Consider the following 18,010-nt stretch of genomic DNA (forward strand, 5'->3'; position numbering starts at 1 on the left):
TTTGGACAAGTGGATTGGAATTTGTTTCAAATGACGTTAATCACTGGGCAACTGGGCAAGGATACGCAGGGACGAAGAATTGACAGAAACTCACGTGATGGCTGCTGCGATGGTGATTTAAATCATGAAAATATTTAGCAGAGGTGATCCGATGGCTGTTAATTCAAAATATGTTTTAGATACGTGGATGGTTAAAAGTATGATGAGCGCGCACCCGGCATGTTCACGCATTAAAGCGCTCATGGATTTATACCCTTGTAAATTCCAGACTGTTTTCACACCACCTTGTTTCTGAAGGAAACATCTATTATCCTATTATCACCATGATGCCAATGTCGGCGATGTGTGAAGAAGTATTTACATGACTATATGGGCTCAGCTCCTGCAAGACTTTATGGCTTTGTCGTCACCGTGTGCCCTGTGGGACGCTGGTGCCATTTCCCCACACACGAAAATACACATTCATACTTGCGGGCAAGAAAATCTAACATCGTTTTTCATTATTACCATCATTAGTCTGGAGTCTTCCCATCTTTCAGAAATGATTCGATTCAATTTACAGCCGAGGTCGTTTTAATGCGGGATTATAAAGTAATTACATGTTGTCACTTGGTGGGAAAGTTTGACCACCGCGATGCAGGTGAATGAATAAGGGGCTGTTCAAGTGTCTGCATCCTCTCTTTGAAGTGCATTTATGCGAGGACGGCTCCTATTTGTCTGCAGGACGGGACGATGGCTGCAGTCTTTTTCACAGTGGAGCGTTAGCTGTTTGACAAATCTGTCATTCAAAGGCCCCCCTGCCATATAAATATCATCGGCGTGGAGGTTGGGGTACAACTTCAGTGGGCTTCGTATCTTTTTGCCACTCCAATAAACAGGATTTGGTCAGCAGTGCAGGCATGGGAGCTTGGACGCTGCTTGTTGGGATGGTTCTCTACATGAGTTTTGTTTTACAGTCTGCGTCCTCTTGGTCCGTCGATCATATTTTTGTATTGCTTTTATTTTAACATCGTATTTGATGTTGTTTGACTGAATTCTGACAAAATCATTATGATGTGTTCTTCTAGGACGGTGAATAACTTCCTCATGACGGGACCAAAAGTAAATCACTTTTTGATTTGTGTAAATTCAATTAAGAACGTTTAAGAAATGACATTCTGTCTCCCCGCCAAGGCTTTTCTCACCTATGCTGGCAGCGTGCAAGTTGGTGCACAGAACGGAATACAAGAGTGCAAACATCAGTTTGCGTGGGACAGATGGAACTGTCCACAGAGTACGCTTCAGCTATCCACACATAACGGCCACCGAAGTGGTAAGTAATTATGATTTCTTTTCAGCATTCTACGAAGGATTGTCCAAACAAAATAAAATATTTGAAAAAAAAAACAAAAACAAACGAAAAAGTCACATTATTCAAATCACTAAAATTACACACATGAGACACAGTCACATCTAAAACACTCATTGTACAAAACGTTCTCACAGTAAGTCTCCCTGATGTGGAACTTGTATTTCACGTGCTCGTTCCATGAGACTATGTTGTATTTTACGCGCACATTACGCACGGGGTAATCACACATAAGAGACTCCCAAGTCTTATTTTTTGTTGATGCTTGTCTTTCTGTTTTTTTGTAGCTACAAGAGAGACATCATTTGTCCATGCCATCAGTGCTGCAGGAGTGATGTATACACTCACTAAGAACTGTAGCATGGGAGACTTCGACAATTGCGGTTGTGATGATTCCAAAATTAGACAGACGGGTATGATGCATGAGTTTTCTTTTCGGCGGCAGATATTATTATTATAAAATAAAGATTTCCTTTTTTTTTTAACCTTTTAGTGTACCCGTAGTAAGATATATATATATATATATATATATATATATATATATATATATATATATATATATTTTTTTTTTTAAACTTTTCAGGTGGCAGAGGGTGGATTTGGGGAGGCTGCAGTGATAATGTGGCGTTTGGAGAGAAGATCTCCAAACTGTTTGTGGACGCATTGGAAGATGGTCACGACTCTCGTGCTGCTGTCAACCTGCACAACAACGAGGCTGGGAGACTCGTAAGGCATTTAATCACGATTTCAGAATAGTAAACACAGGCCAGTGGGAAATCTATTCAACTTAGGGCTTCAATGTCCTAAATTGTCCTAATTATTATTTGTGCGTGTGTTTGTGCGTGTGTGTCTCTTTCACAGGCAATTAAAGCTACAATGAGGAGAGCCTGCAAGTGCCACGGTGTGTCTGGGAGCTGCAGCATCCAAACATGTTGGATGCAGCTGGCCGACTTCAGAGAGGTGGGCACCTATCTGAAAATGAAGCATTCCCAAGCGAGGAAGCTGGAAGTGGACAAGAGGCCGATGAGGGCTGGCAACAGCGCAGACAACAAGGGCGCTATTAAGCACGCCTTCCGCAACATCCCGCGGACGGAGCTCATTTACTTTGAGGAGTCCCCTGACTACTGCGTGAGGAACCAGAGTTTAGGTTTCAAGGGAACCGAGGGACGGGAGTGCCTGAAGGGGGACAAGAGTTTGACGCAGTGGGAAAGAAAGAGCTGTCGCAGGTTGTGCTACGAATGTGGCCTCCGAGTGTTAGAGAAGCACACTCAAGTCGTCAGCAGCTGCAACTGCAAATTCCACTGGTGTTGCACGGTTAAATGTGACAAATGCACGCAAGTTGTTACTAAATACTACTGCGCGCGCAAAGGCAGCGCCAGAAAAACACACAACAAAGCAAAACGAAAGCACGCTGCGCCTTGACACTGAGTGACTACTTCTGTGTGGCACGATTGGCGTTTTATGTTCTAATCTGAAATTTGATTACATGCACTTCATATTATAAATGGCCTTTTTATACCCCTGTAAAGGAACAAATCTTTCATGCACAACAGTAGTGCTTGAGGATACCTGGTGGAATTGATCCTGCTGTCTCTTAACTATGGTGGTGTATATTAAATTGACTTAATAAAAATATTTTTATAATATAAAACGTTATTTTTTTCTGATTTATCATGTGTTAGTTTCACTTGCATAGCGGTGTCACGAAGCTTTGGATTGATGGATAAACTATAGCCTATAATGCCAGCCTCTGGAGTGCGCATATAGGCGTTTCCTAAACCAGTTATCCAATCAGCTTTTGGCCCGATTGGGGTATAAGACAAGGGGTCCGTTTGTTCCTCATTTTAATAAAAGGCTTAAGTTGCAGCTGGCTCCAAATAAGTTTGCTGGTCGAACATCGGTTAAAATGGTAGACTCGCTGTGGCTGCTTCTGTCTTTGTGCATACTTTGTCAAGGACGCGCTTGGTAAGTCAAACACAAGCTTTTTTTTACAATTGCATTCTAAGAGAGGGACTATAATAACATTACTTTCTTCCCAGGATTGCTGGTAACGTTTTAATGACGGGATCAAAGGTAAACGAAAATGACTACGTCATTGCCGAACTGACACTTTTTTTAAAATATAATTTCTGATACACAATTAACGAATGCCCTCGCTTCTTTTGCAGGCTTCTCTTACCTACGCCAGGAGCGTGCAGGTCGGCACGCAAAGTGGCATCGAGGAGTGCAAAAACCAGTTTAGGTGGGACAGATGGAATTGTCCAGAAAGTGCCGTTCAACTCAAAGGACTGAGACGCGGTAAGTAAAAATTTTGATTGTAAATATGGAGATACGCACTTGTAGATCACACGCACTCATAAGGCGGGCTAATGTCAAACGGCAAAATGCATTAACCCTTTCCGGGCAGGGATTGCAAATTTGCAACAGGTTTAATATAATCGAAAATTTTAAGTCCAGAGTATCATTTTCTGAAAGTGTCGGATTTTTCTCTCTGCAAAATTTTATTGGGTCCAGAGAGAGTTAATGTAGCATGTAAGGCAGGAAATGTTCGGCCTGCAATAGAAAGTAATAAATACTTACGACGGATTTTTGGTCATTTGTAGCCACCAGAGAGACGTCATTTGTCCATGCAATCAGCGCTGCGGGAGTCATGTACATTCTGACCAGGAACTGCAGCATGGGAGACCTTGACAACTGTGGCTGTGATGTCTCAAGGAATGGCAAAATCGGTAAGACCTCATACAAATGGAGGGTTTTTTTCTATGCATATGATGTTATAATTACCTATGCGACACCATGATTGAAATATATATATATAGAGAACTTCTTGTGGTTTTGTGCATGTAAAAGGTGGACAGGGCTGGCTGTGGGGTGGCTGCAGTGACAACGTGGATTTCGGGGAGAGGATTTCAAAACAGTATGTGGATGCGCAAGAGACTGGTCAGGACTCTAGAGCTGCTGTTAACCTGCACAACAATGAAGCTGGACGTCATGTAAGAATATTCGCACACGATGGGTGGTTGAATGAGCTAGATTAGAAAGTCTCCCTCTGAATAAAATGATAAATATGACGATAAATTGCTTGAAATTCCTCTCACGTCGGACAGGACTATTGCTAGAGAAATAAAACAAACTTGAGGGTAAACCATAGTAAAATAAATTAAATGTAAATTCTGCACAATTAAATCAAATTGATAAGGGAAAAACATTAAATTGGGATATTGACAGTAGTGGAGACGTGACAATGAAAATGTGTATGAACCTGGTGGGTGTGTTGCTGTAGGAAATGAGGGTGGAATGGACAGTGATATTGGAAAAATTCCATTCAAAATGTTGTCTCTATTCCAACAGGCCGTGAAGGCGACCATGAAGCGGATCTGCAGATGTCACGGGATGTCTGAGAGCTGCAGCGTCCAAACTTGTTGGGCACAGTTGTCTGACTTCAGAGAAATTGGTGATTATCTAAAGGTCAAGCACAGTCAAGCCCAAAAACTGGACATCGACAAGAAACACAAAAGGGCAGGCAACAGTGCTGAGAGTCGGGGGGCCATCGCAGACGCCTTTGGCAGCGTTGCCTGGACCGAGCTCATCTACCTGGAGGATTCCCCTGATTACTGCAAGAGAAACGTCACGCTAGGATTGTATGGCACAGAAGGCCGGGAGTGCGTGCAGCAGGGAGAGGGTCTGACACAGTGGGAGAGGAGAAGTTGCCGCAGGCTGTGCCATGAATGCAGCCTCAGAGTGGAGGAGAGGCGTACAGAGGTGGTGACGAGTTGCAACTGTAAGTTCCAGTGGTGCTGCAAGGTCAACTGTGAGGACTGCTCGCAAGTTATGGTGAAACATGTCTGTGCCAGGAGGGAAGCCACTGAAGGTCAAGTTGTTCGACGTAAACACCGTGGACCCAAATAAAACACGGATATGTGACAATCTTTTAAATGAGAGCCAAAATCTGAATTGTCATTGCACTTTCCCCCCCTGTTTATGTCCCATCTATTTATATTAACCTGTCAACAAAATAAACAATTGACTTTGATGTCTGAATCTTCAATGAGTATTAAAGCATGGTGGTGTTGTTTTTCCATGTAAACAACTGTTTTACCGAGGAATCTGGCCATTTAAGGAGAAGCCACAAGGGGAACATTGAGCATTAGATTTAGAATGTTGTGAATACACTAAACCGAGGATTACAGGGATAACATGGTGCATATGACACCTATCAAGGTGTTGATCCGGCATTACTTTGATTCCAATGTGTATTGAATTGATTCTCAGGCTTTGCAAGACCAATTAGTGAAGTATTTCCACCACTAGAAGACGGGCATTTGTCCTGATAATCTGGGAGGATGCCAAATAGTCTTTTGTCACATCTCACATTTGGAGCATGCTAATGGGGCATACAATACATCAAAGTGCAAAGAAGTGGGGGCGGGGGGGCACATTGACAGACTGCATAACATTTTCCCTACTTTCACCAAGTGATATGTGTGTGCAAAACATACTGATTCACAATGAAAATTTAATTATTTTGGTTTAAAATACTTTACTTCACTGACTCACTGAGTTACCCCCTTTCCTCTTTGACATCTTTTATCAACTGAAAATCTTCAGCTCAGCTGGACACATCATAAATCTGCCACTGTCTTGGTTAAACGAAAGGTGGCATGGCAATTCCCTACATCGGGGGGTCCATCCTTGGGGCAGAGGGGGTAGGAGCCTTTTAAACATGATACCTTAGGGGCAAGAAAAGAACAAAAGCAATATTATGTCCAGGTTCAGGATCTCTAAGACTGAAAACGCAGCTTTTGTTTAAGGCAATGGCCGAGAATACACAACAACAAAAGTATAAAATACTGAATCTGGGGAATAAAGAAAAAAAAAAAATAGCCTCTAATCCTTGCCATTTGCCAGTGTGCTCCTGGGGATCCCCGGTATTTCCCATGCTGTCCTGCTGTGCACTAATGAAGGCTTTGTTCCAGTTGAGGTCTTCCCCGATCCACCCCTTATCACTATATATGATTACTTCCACGTTGAACCCAAAAGGGCAACCGAACTAATGTCTGCGGCAAGATGTCCACATCGGTTCTACACCACTTTTCTGCTAAGTGTTCTTTATCTTTGTCAAATAAGGTCCACTCTAACACACTTTTAGGGAAAGTCTGTCATTGTTTCAATAAAACACTTTTGTTTTCAAACTAAAGCAGCATTAGAGAGTATTCAATGTTGACTCTAAAATCCTTTCTTTCATCAGGGGTATTCTCAAAATCAGAAGAGTGGAGGGGAGGGAGGACCCACAGAAAGACCCCCCAGGAGGACTCATGTATTCACCCAGACAGACCTGAGGGTCTTGGGGGTGGATCACGCCGTGATTGATCATTCCCCCACCTCGTTGCTGTCCTCTATCACCTATGTGTGAAAAAAACGCAAAGACAAGCGTTGCTGTGCCAGGATACAAGACTGGATTTAAGCAAGGTTGTGATTGATAACAAAATTATATAAACTGCTTGTACCACAACAACACTAATGCTGAAGAGTTCACCTGTACCCAGCACCTTGTACACAAAGTCTACATACAAAATGTCTATGACAATGACATTTGGGGTGAGGAATAACCACAATTTCTGTATTCACGTAAAAAGAAATGTGTCCATGTTGTCATCGCTTATTGAATTTGTCACTGCTATGTGCATTTATTTTAAAAAATGACAGCCTATAATATTAATAACAAACATACTACAGGCAAGCAAAAGACTGACTTCACTTAACTGCCACACACACACAGCACGATACAACGTGGTTCACAAAATTTCACGATGAACTTGATTTCAACTAGCACACACACAAAGTTCACTGCAGATTGTGTAGTGGTTAAAAATTGGACATTACCAACTATGACCAAAAGATGTCAGTGCAAGACTTTTGCCGACAAATTTCTTAAATCAAGCCCTTTACTCTGCCTTTCCCCAACAGTCAAGTCATTATCTAAAAAGAGGTTCATAACTTTCAGGTAATTTAATATATGCACATTATTTATTCATTTATTTATTATTTACACCACAATTATTTCACTTTCAATCATTTGAAACTATCAATTTCCAAAGAAAAAATGAACATGCTTGCTGATATGGTTTTAAAATTGAGTTATATTATTTAACCGAAAGCCGATGGAGTGTATCTTAAACTTCCCCACAGAAATAAATATTGACCAGGTATTTCTGGATTGCTAGTACATTGTTTATTGAATCAACCCATACAAAAAGATGGAATTTAACACCTTAACTGTCATCTATATGAGGGGGTTTTGTTTTAGGATTAAATACTCCATTAAAATTAATAATATATGACTTTTATGGAAATTACCATGGGAAGCAACTTTTATAACAAATATGTGGCAATTTCCGAACATTCTGAACAGATTAATCACATTCTATATAAATTAAATAAGCCGTACCCAAGGACTTTCATAAAATGAACACCAGGTGGCAGTATTTTCATATGAATCCAACAGTACACCCTTGTTTCAAACCTTCATCTTAATACTAGACTGTACCTTCTTCGAACTCTGGCTGATAAATTGATGTAGTCCTCGTGTGTTTTATAGTAGTTTCAAGGTTGTCCTCCCAAGATGGTATGAAAAACAAACACACATAGGTAGCTGAAGCTGCAGGTCTTTTCCCCTCTTGCCATCATCCTTCTGTCTCCAGCTACAAGAAAACAGACCCAACATACAAAAAATATGTAAAAAGAGGTGCATGTGTGTGCGCGCAAGGTATTCCCATAAAAAGACGCTTCTCAACTTGGTTAGTGCTATCAATGTTATAAACCTGCCCAGTTTGACAGCTTTGAGTTCACTAACCATGGCAACTCAACACTCCACACTACTAAAAGCACAAAACTGGAGAGTGAAACATGGAAACCGTAGGTCACAGGAGAAAAACGTTGGCCGTTCACACAATGCAAACTGAAAAGCGTGGACGCCACGGGCAATGTTTGAGACTTGCAGACGAGTGTAGCACTGCATCATTAGGTCCAAGTCAGCTTTTCATAGGCGCTTTCGTGTTTTAATTCCCCAGGGTAAACGAGATAATTACACATCACAGACACACATCGGGGGTGTACAATGAAAAGACTCTGGTCTTCAGCACTTGGCAGCATTCAGCCTGGTTTTTAAGTGTGCATATGTGTTTCAATATGCAAATCTATCCATACATATAGCAGCTACCCCAAAGAACCTTAATTCATGTCAAAAGTTCCACAAAAGTCTTTGCTATCTATGCGTTTAACGATAATATTTGAAAATGGTATCTATTTTTTCACATCATTTTATGTTGACTTCTTGCTATGATAACCTCTGCTCTCTTACACTGTTTCCAGGTGAACCTTGCGGCGTCTGCGTCGGTGCCTCCTGGACTTTCAGGTGTCCCAACTTGTCAGTGTGGTTGACACAAATGATCAGATCACATTGCCTGAGCTGGGTTTGCACTGCAGGTGGGGGGAAAAAAAAAAGAGCAGGAAAAAAAAAAAAACTGTCTGAGTTTCCAAAGATAATCAATCTTAGCAGTAAACAACTTGGGTGTCACAGACAGTTAAAGATGCATGCATGCTGCGAAATGGATTAATTAATGTTAATTTACTCACAGGCCTCATAAAGGATGTGTGTGTCATCCATTGAGACTGAATATAAGAAAATCCTGCCTTTATAAACCCAACACTGCTCGTTTTTTTTTTTTTTTTTTTTTTTTTAAACGCACAGCGGTTTTTGTTTGCATTTATAAAGTTAAATAAGATACATAAATGTTTTATTAATCTTGAAATGCTTGAGTGCAGTTCTATACAATTACAAACAAAAACCCTACAGGAAAACCTAGAAAATTTTACTTCTTGGATCCGTTAGGGATTAAACAAATCTTGTGGTTTCTTTGATTTGAGCTGTTAAGGAGAAAATACATTTTTACTGATGTGCGCCTTATTTTTATTACTGTAACTGTCCCCCTCGGCAGAGAACAAGTCACAACATCCTGCTTGATGGATCAGCCATTTGAGTAATCCTTCAGTTAACTTCTATAGAACACACTAGCGGGTTACAATCTGACAGCTGTCATGTAAAACAATACAACTCGGCACCACTGACATCTCTGAGTTCGGCTACTTACATAGCAGTTGGACTCCCGTAATTCATGTGTGGCTATCGCATTGCAGATCGCAGCCAAACTGTTACATTTTATGATTTGCATAGCTGACAATCCATTATCAATGTCATCCTGTCCCTAATAGCATAAATGAGGCTTCCTGACATTTTAAGGAACGACACGTACGTGCCAGTTGATCCATGTAATTAGACAGTGATTCCAATCCTTTGAGGATATACTCCAGATCAACACAGGTGGGTTCTGTCCTTGTCTCTGTGTTATTCATCTGAAAGATGAGCAAGAAAAAAAACAATGGGATAAATTACTCAAACTATACAACTACAGCTGAAATTCTATATGATCTTATTATTTGTTGTGATAATAACTCAAAGGCCAAGACATCGTCAATCTGAATATGTAGTTTTATTTGAAATTATGAACATATGTAACAAACATCATTACAACAAAATACATGCAGCACAATTGATTGAGTGTACAGATCTGTACTTAATATCATACTTGTGGGGGCGGGGGGAAGAACAACATAGTACTGCTTTTATGGATAGTAAGTTTCACATTTAAGTGCGTGGCGTGTTATTGAGAGCGGGTTCCTGCATTGGCTCCCCTCCCAATGCTACCGAGCATTTGTGATAAGCCTCCTCTAGAAGCTCCATGGAATGCCACCGTTCGGGGTTGGTCCGCAGGGCCACCATATCGTACGCCATCCACGTCAGCTGCACTACACACAAGGGGACAGAACCGCAGTTCAATCCTACCTGACTATGGCTAGCGCAGCTCTTTGACAACACGTCCCCAGAGTTGAATGTAACTAAGTCAAAACGTCACGTACCAGATATGTTTTCCATGTCTTGTATCATTCTTTCCAAATGCCCATTGAGTTCAAATGAATCTCCCGAGCGCGTTTGCGGCCCAGGAGGTGAAATGGAGTCGGCCATCTGCTGAACAAATCGGCATGCCCACGGATAATTTGTGACAGCTAGACATCTTTCAGCCATTACGCCATTAGCTAACAATAGTTTATGATGCTGTTTCTTAAGCTAGGTCATTTCTTCACCAATATCCTCGCCTTTTCAACCATCTACAGTGTTACAAATAACAACCGCATCATCTCCGAGATATTAGGCTCCTATTAACATTAACGTGGGACCCCCAAAAAGACAAAATATTTAATGACTTACCTTCGTGAGGTCTTTTCCGTCAGGCTACCGACCTGTCAGGAAGTTGACGTTGGACACACTGAACATTCGCCGAAGTAATGCGCGTACTTAAAGTTACTTTCAATCAAATAACATGTACATCCATTTTTGGAAAAATTACATATAAATATAAAAATACCTTATAATGCTATTTGTAAAATATTTTCAATTTCGAAAACATATTTTAAAATCAATTATTAACTAGTATTATCACTCAACGTTTTCCTAGTTATCATAATTAAACTAAATTACACGGACTGCTTTTAATATCATTATCACAAATTGACAATATTTTCCCTTTTATGTACAGTAAATAAAAATATAAAGTGCTTATCCAATTTATGAATCAGAATACTTTACAAGCTAAATTATCACTCCTAATTGTGTTGGTAAAAAGTACAATATTACCTTTGAAAATTTGATGAAAAATATCATAATTTAAATCAGACTAAACATAAAATGCAAACGTATGGAGTCAATTAGTGTCACAAACACGTTTTAAGAAAAAAGACTGTACTGAAAATCCCTCCCCCTTCCTCCCAAAAAGGACTGCTCACCTCAGGAGAGAACCAATCAAACAAGAGTGGGGGCGTTTCCAAGGAAACAGATATAGCAGGTATGACAGGTGACATTTGAACATAAAGCAAGGGCAAAGCTGACAAGCAAGGAGAAAACATCACGTCGTTTGGATCATCACTCTACCTTCAAAGCTTGGACAGAAAAAAATTGGAGAAAGATTTTGATACACAAAGCAAGACAACTGAAGTCAAAGAGTCTGTCTTCAAGGTAAGAAGAAACCCATTTGACAATGTCGGCATTTGAGGCCCAGGAACAGTCGCCTCCACGTTGTGGTCCTCAGTTCCCGAGCCTTGGCCAGGAGCCTCCTGAACTCAGCTTGTACAGTGACTGCTACTACCCTCCGCCATCCCTGCCAAGTCCTCAACGCACCACGCCAACCTCCTATGAGCTGGGCGACTTCAGCACCCCATCTCCAAACCCTTACCTTTGGTTCAACGGCTCTGGGATCAACACGCCATCATACCTAAATACCAATGGTCCACCCGGGAACCCTGGGCCTCCCTTCGTCCCGCAGCACTATGGCATGCAGAGGCCTTACCTGGGTCCAACTGGAGCCGGAGGCCCAGGAGGCGAGTTGAGCTGGTTCTCCCTCCCCTCACAAGAAGACTTAATGAAGCTAGTCAGGCCACCCTATTCTTACTCAGCTCTCATCGCCATGGCTATCCATGGAGCACCCGACCGGCGGCTGACCCTGAGTCAGATATATCAGTATGTCGCCGACAACTTCCCTTTCTACAACAAGAGTAAAGCAGGATGGCAGAATTCCATCAGACACAACTTATCACTAAATGACTGCTTCAAAAAAGTACCAAGAGATGAGGATGACCCAGGTACTATTTTGACACTCACACTATCATATATGTCTTTCTCAAATAGATGTATTATTATACTGTATTATTTACATTTTTGCAAAATCTCATTTAACAGGCAAGGGCAACTACTGGACTTTGGACCCAAACTGTGAAAAGATGTTTGACAACGGAAATTTCCGCCGCAAAAGGAAGAGGAAGTCCGATTCCCTCTCTGGTGTCGATGGTAGTTCAGGTGCTCCCGAGCCAGGCGAAAGTGAGAGGGGCAGCCCCAAACTCTCCGCCAACTCATCCCTAAACATCTCCCAGACTCCGGACAGAATTCCCTCACCGTCATCGTCTGGTGCTGCACCTTGTCTGGGCAACTTCCTGTCTGAGATGTCTGGAGTGTCAGGCGGATCAGGTGCTGATGTGGGAGGCGATGGATTGAGCAGACCCCTGCAGGTCAACCTCCCTGTGGATGGGCCACACAGGCTTTCTCAGCCTGCAGGTTATAGTAGCTACTCCCCAAATTCTGCTGGCCGAGAGTGGCTTCCGCAGGTGCAAGCACCCCCCGTGCTCTCCTCTTCACCCACTCACTCTTCGCTCGGCTACACTAGCCCCATCCTCAGCCAGTACAGTGCATCCAGTGGACACTTCTATCCCCCACTGGGCTCAACAGGAATCATCTATCACCGTGAGGGCACTGAAGTTTAACTTAACATTAATCGAACTGATGATATTGACGAGGGTCTTCATTGGATGTAGTTTTCTTTTGTGATTTAGTTGTCATTCTGAGAATCGAACATGCACACACACACGCACCCTAATTATGTTTGCGCTGACAGACAGTTAAGGTCGCAAAAGCGTGTGACAACACAGTAGAACACCTTAGATTCCCACAGAAATACCCGAGTCAGCAGCAAAAGGCTGAAACTGACTGAAACTACCAAATCCAGAGTCAGCTTTTATCCCTACCAAAGCTGGTTTCTATCAGAGCTGACTCATTCTTAACTGATCTGAGATCTGATCTGCTGACATCAGTCTGTTCCACTCTACTGTCTGCGATTCTTTGATGGTATCACAAAAACACATCGTCCAGGCAGCAGTTTAGATGAGCAGTTCAGTTACAACTTTGTCTACATATTATATTCATCGAAACCAGTTTTGTTTTGTCTCCTAAATGAGTTGATCATTTTGTCAGGAATGGCATAGATGTTCTTTGTAAATATGTGCATATGTCTTTTACTTTTAATCCTTTGTATTTTTTGTTGGGTATTACATCTGATAATGTAGCTGTAAGGTAAATACTATGTTGTCTTTTTGATATGAATAAAACACTTTTGACCACTGCATTTGTCACTTTTTTATTTTTAATATGAGCAGTTCTTGATTTGACCTTGAGAAATAAGTACAATACAAGACAGATATAGACATAATGACAACAGGGCAGGGACAACGACCTGTTGAATTCAAGCAGCAGATCAGTGAAATCTGATCTTTGTGATAAATTGTTTAACGGATTTACTGAAATGCTAAAAAAAAAAAAATCTTCGTTCCCATGCTGTCCCTCCTCCCCTGTCACAGTATGTCTGTATACTGTACATACTGCTGACTGCATGCATCTTGATTCGCTGCCAGAGATCAACTGTCACAAGTGTCAGCAATGCTGAACCGGGAAATACTGCTAAAGCAAAGCAAATTTATCTGTACCATGCATTTCGTACACCAGGCAACTTACGTGCTTTAAGTGGTTAAAAGCATTTATGTACAAAGAAATAAAAGATTTAAAACTGGGGAAAAAAAATGAAAAAAATCTGCTGACTACACATTTGATTGCTATCAAACTGGATCAGGTTAAATGACACCAGTACACAGCATTGTAGTCTTTTTCTCCAGCAGTGAAAGAGCAAGAAGCAGGTTTTAAATATATATATATATTTGAGAGGTTTTATTTGATTTGTATCAGTGTTACTTATATATTAATAATAAAGGTTACTGACGTTGGTCCCAATTTACCAGGATCATAATGTAGCAAAAAAAATTCATATGAGCTTTCACTGCATTTACATATGTTGTAATGTAGTGAAAATTCCCACACAGATACTGCTGTATAACTTTATTGGCCGTCCTAAATGCATATACGTAAATATGCAGTAAATTAACCAGTGATAAAGTTCAGCTCGAGGACATTATTTACCCAGAAACACAGGCAGCATGACATACATGTACACTAAAAAGAGAATGAAAAAGAAAAAAAAACAAATTCTACTGAGGGAAGAAAGAGGGAGAGGAAGGGAAAGTGTTCTGAATAGCCAGAATTTAACAACCAAGAATTAATAAACATTTAGCGTTGTGTGTGGCTGGAATGTGAAAAGATCAATGTTATCAAATTTACATTATGACCTGATTTCAGAGCAAGATACAGTATGAGGTGTCATTCATATAAATTAAGTAGTACATTAATTTAGTTTCAATCGTGCAAAATGTTATAGCTCACTTGCAATAATTTCTCGGGAAAATTGTGACTGAGCCAAATTTGTATGCAAATTATTCCTCATCACTTAAAATCTAGACTGTCAAGAGGCCGACTTGGGAGGCAAAGAGACATTAACAGAAGTGCGGCAAATATCAAAAGGCATCAATGTCTAAACATGTTGGTTCCCATTCCAATAGTTAATTTTTTTTTTTTCAACATTTCTTTCATTCTTTTGCACTCCAAGGCTTATTCTTTAGCTGATAGGTGAACCCTGTGGTCTTACGAGATGTTTTATTTGGACTATTAAAATGATTAATGCAAAACAGTGATGACAATGTCAGAGGGAGCCACAATTTTTGTCAATGTCGTCAATCATTGCCAACCGTGGGCCTGAAAATGAACTTAACAAGATGAGAAAATATACTTTAAACTCCCTGAAAAAGATAGTTGTCTAATTGTCTTGGTTTAAACTTATTTTGGACTAGGGATTATCCCTAAAAAAGAATATTCATGGTACCTCGAAATGTATGAAACAATTTAAAATGAGTGCGCATGTGCATTGAAAATCACCCTTCGACATATTTGTTAGGGACATCATGACTGAGGGAAGCCAATCCCTTGCAGCATCCGTCACATGCACCCTGCCTTAGGGCATTGGAATTATTGCTCAATACAGTCATGCGATTAAGATCTAATAAATCCTCTCCCCCACCTGCTGCCTGGCTCGTGGCAGTCTCTCACACACCTGTCGAACTAACGGAATTCGCCCACACAAGTGTTGTGTGTGTGTGTGTATTCCAAGATGTTTATATCATAAACTAAGACAGGAGCGATTATCTCAGAGCTGCAGTGCAATAGGAAAGCATTTGCAGGACGACAATGCGTTCTAGCAGCATTAAAATTATATTTTGTGGAGATTATAAAACGAGACAATCAGTGAGTCTGCTGAAATAATGTGAGGGATGTTATTTCTTCACTTCAATTCCATCTGAATGAAAATGCTAAATGTCCCAGCTTCCAAATCAACCCAAAACAGACACACATGCACCTCCTGTTTTTACGAAAACAGCCATGCCCTATCAAGGCTGTTTAGTAAACGGCAGGGGAGAACGTCAAGCCTGGAGAAATGTGGTCATGCTCGGTGCTCTAGGAGTGGGCCCAGGATTTACCATTTTACTGTTATGTGTAAACACCCACACACACTCCAGACGCATGTACGCAGGTGATGAAAGCAGCAAATACGTTGCCCTTAGTCCACAAGTATCGTGCCTTTTAAATGGCAATGTAAAATGTGACCAATGTCCTCGACAACATCTTGGATTTGAAGCCAACTATAATCTTTTAGTTTAAAAAAAAAAAGCATCCAATCAACACTTCCTTATGGTAGGACTCACGACAAGCTCTACGACATGGAGACATTCCATACACCACGACCAATCATCTTAATCCCCAAATATAATCCACTTGTACCAAATTCCAGTCATTTTTCCAGACAAGATTACAAAAATGCAGCGTCCTCTTAGTAACATCCATTCCTGTCACACCTTGTCGAGTACGGTAGAGTGTGTCCCCGCTTTCCGAAACATGGCTTATATACACGATTTGGGGAAAAGTTTAGTTTAAAGACAAACAGGAGCACAGAGAGAGGATGTGTGTATATGAATCATTACTATTTCACCCTAAAATATTTTCCATGTCAACAGGCTGCAAACACGGTGATATCAAGAGGGCTTTGCAGAGTGGGAGGGAGAGGGAACAACAACCGAAGTGGGAATATGTCTAAGATGAATACCATATATACTAGAAGCAATGTATTTTTAAAAAAAATTGTAATATTTTACATGATGTGTATGAAGATGTTATGTTGAACATCATCCATCCTCAGAAAAAGGTGGTGCTCAGTTTAAATACAACAATGTAGGTTTTGAGTTTAGTGGAAAACAAATGTTAAGATTTGAGATTTTTGCTTGTTGTGGTTTGAAAGAGTTGCGGACTGTGATTTTGGCTGTCAAAAGTATTTGTAAAAAATTACATTTATGAGACAATGCACTTTAACTGTTTAACCACGCAATGTTTTTTTCTTTTTTTCTTGGCTTGTCTCAGTCCTGTCTCGACCTGGTCTCAACTCACGAGTTTTGGTGTCGTGCAAGTCTTAGTCTCAGATAGTGTGATGACTGCGTTCTGAAGTACAAACCTTTTAGGTTCCATCTAAAAACGCCAACTCTCTCCAAAAACAATGTACAAACCTCTCCTAAGTTGGAACAGGGACGCCAATTCCTTGTTTTTCGGCAGAGTCAAGTGTGAAAACATTTTGGTTTGACAACTGCAGATTGATGTGAGACAAGAAATCAATATTTTGACCTTTATTTTCAATGTATTGGACTGACAGGTGTGTTTATTTCTGTCCTATTCCCAGAGACAACATAAACACGGGAGGGACTGGGGGCACACCCACAATGTTTGTGCCTCCCTAAGTGCCCGTTTGATAATTTATCATGTATGTATTCACACCCCTTATTTACTGCAGTGGTTGGTGCCCATTTGAGCTCATGGTAATTATCAGTAGGATAATTGTGCATTATTTTGGAAAATTTAAGTAGAACTTTACCCATGAGTATTGTTTCCCTTTACTGTGCTGTATTTTCTGCTCATAAAATTTGAAAGACAGTATTTTTTCACAGGCTCATAATTAATTCAATGATGTGAAATTGTTCTTCTAAATAATTTTGTACAACATAATGAAGCTCATACATTTTTGCCAGTGCCATAGTTGAATCTGCTACATTTTGTTAAAGGATTAAAGCATTCCTATCTTGTATATTTATTTTTCACGATTAATTTAAAGAAAGCACTTTTTTATTGTTGTTCTTAAATATTATTCTTATATTTATTCTTATTCTTATTACCTGCATTTGGCTGGTGCGGGTTCAGATTGTACCTCACCTCTCGACCAGAGTCACCTGCGATAAGCTCCAGCACGCCTGCGAACCTTGTGAGGATCAGGAAGTTCCTGGGGACTGCACTTTGGTAGCTACCAGTTCAGGGTATACCCCACCTTTCCCCTGAAGATAACTGGGATAGGCGCTAGCTCGCCCGTGACCCTAGTGAGGAAAAGCAGTACAGAAAATTGATCAATGCGAGTTCCTGAGTTGGCACAGTGGTGATCTGTTTAGCATATATGCCTCACAGTTCTGAGGACCTGGGTTCAAATCTGGTCTCAGCTGTTTGGAGTTTGCATGATCTCCCGGTGCCAGTGGGCGTTTTCTCTGAGTACGCAGGGTTCCTTCTACATCCGCAAAAGCATGCATGATAGATTAACGTGAATACTTTCAACTGCCCATAGGTGTGAGTGTGAATTGTTGTTGGTTTACGTGCCCTGAAATTGGCTGGGGACCAGTTCAGGGTGTACCCTGCCTCTCGCCTGAAGATAGTTAGGATGGGCTCAAATACTGTATGCCCGTGATCCTAGTGAG

The 18,010-nt window shown here is 40.9% G+C and overlaps 3 protein-coding genes across 3 annotated transcripts; all 3 read left to right on the forward strand.

Annotated features, from left to right (window-relative positions):
• The first annotated feature begins 899 nt into the window (after positions 1 to 899).
• On the forward strand, positions 900 to 2,770 carry LOC133509037 (protein Wnt-8a-like). The gene is made up of 6 exons (XM_061835672.1): positions 900 to 970; positions 1,068 to 1,101; positions 1,174 to 1,312; positions 1,636 to 1,761; positions 1,932 to 2,074; positions 2,210 to 2,770. Exons 1-6 carry the CDS (start codon positions 900 to 902, stop codon positions 2,768 to 2,770), a joined length of 1,074 nt encoding a protein of 357 aa, XP_061691656.1.
• Positions 2,771 to 3,214: 444 nt separating this feature from the next.
• LOC133508678 (protein Wnt-8-like) lies at positions 3,215 to 5,396 on the forward strand. The gene is made up of 6 exons (XM_061834970.1): positions 3,215 to 3,313; positions 3,388 to 3,421; positions 3,517 to 3,646; positions 3,952 to 4,077; positions 4,199 to 4,341; positions 4,700 to 5,396. The coding sequence occupies exons 1-6, from the start codon at positions 3,255 to 3,257 to the stop codon at positions 5,255 to 5,257; spliced, it is 1,050 nt and encodes a 349-aa protein (XP_061690954.1). The 5' UTR covers positions 3,215 to 3,254; the 3' UTR covers positions 5,258 to 5,396.
• Positions 5,397 to 11,346: 5,950 nt separating this feature from the next.
• On the forward strand, positions 11,347 to 13,400 carry foxi3b (forkhead box I3b). The gene is made up of 2 exons (XM_061835003.1): positions 11,347 to 12,100; positions 12,198 to 13,400. Exons 1-2 carry the CDS (start codon positions 11,500 to 11,502, stop codon positions 12,773 to 12,775), a joined length of 1,179 nt encoding a protein of 392 aa, XP_061690987.1. The 5' UTR covers positions 11,347 to 11,499; the 3' UTR covers positions 12,776 to 13,400.
• Positions 13,401 to 18,010: the final 4,610 nt, after the last annotated feature.

Source organism: Syngnathoides biaculeatus, chromosome 11, assembly GCF_019802595.1.
Source record: "Syngnathoides biaculeatus isolate LvHL_M chromosome 11, ASM1980259v1, whole genome shotgun sequence".
Classification (NCBI taxonomy): Eukaryota; Metazoa; Chordata; class Actinopteri; order Syngnathiformes; family Syngnathidae; genus Syngnathoides; species Syngnathoides biaculeatus.

What these genes read in the sequence shown, in the direction of transcription:
- foxi3b (XM_061835003.1), top strand. Translation starts at nt 11,500, where the DNA reads ATGTCGGCATTTGAGGCCCAGGAACAGTCGCCTCCACGTTGTGGTCCT. An exon ending in AAGAGATGAGGATGACCCAG is followed by an intron (nt 12,101 to 12,197) that starts GTACTATTTTGA and finishes CTCATTTAACAG; the next exon opens with GCAAGGGCAACTACTGGACT.
- LOC133508678 (XM_061834970.1), top strand. Translation starts at nt 3,255, where the DNA reads ATGGTAGACTCGCTGTGGCTGCTTCTGTCTTTGTGCATACTTTGTCAA. An exon ending in TTTTAATGACGGGATCAAAG is followed by an intron (nt 3,422 to 3,516) that starts GTAAACGAAAAT and finishes CTTCTTTTGCAG; the next exon opens with GCTTCTCTTACCTACGCCAG. An exon ending in ACAATGAAGCTGGACGTCAT is followed by an intron (nt 4,342 to 4,699) that starts GTAAGAATATTC and finishes CTATTCCAACAG; the next exon opens with GCCGTGAAGGCGACCATGAA.
- LOC133509037 (XM_061835672.1), top strand. Translation starts at nt 900, where the DNA reads ATGGGAGCTTGGACGCTGCTTGTTGGGATGGTTCTCTACATGAGTTTT. An exon ending in TCCTCATGACGGGACCAAAA is followed by an intron (nt 1,102 to 1,173) that starts GTAAATCACTTT and finishes CTCCCCGCCAAG; the next exon opens with GCTTTTCTCACCTATGCTGG. An exon ending in ACAACGAGGCTGGGAGACTC is followed by an intron (nt 2,075 to 2,209) that starts GTAAGGCATTTA and finishes TCTCTTTCACAG; the next exon opens with GCAATTAAAGCTACAATGAG.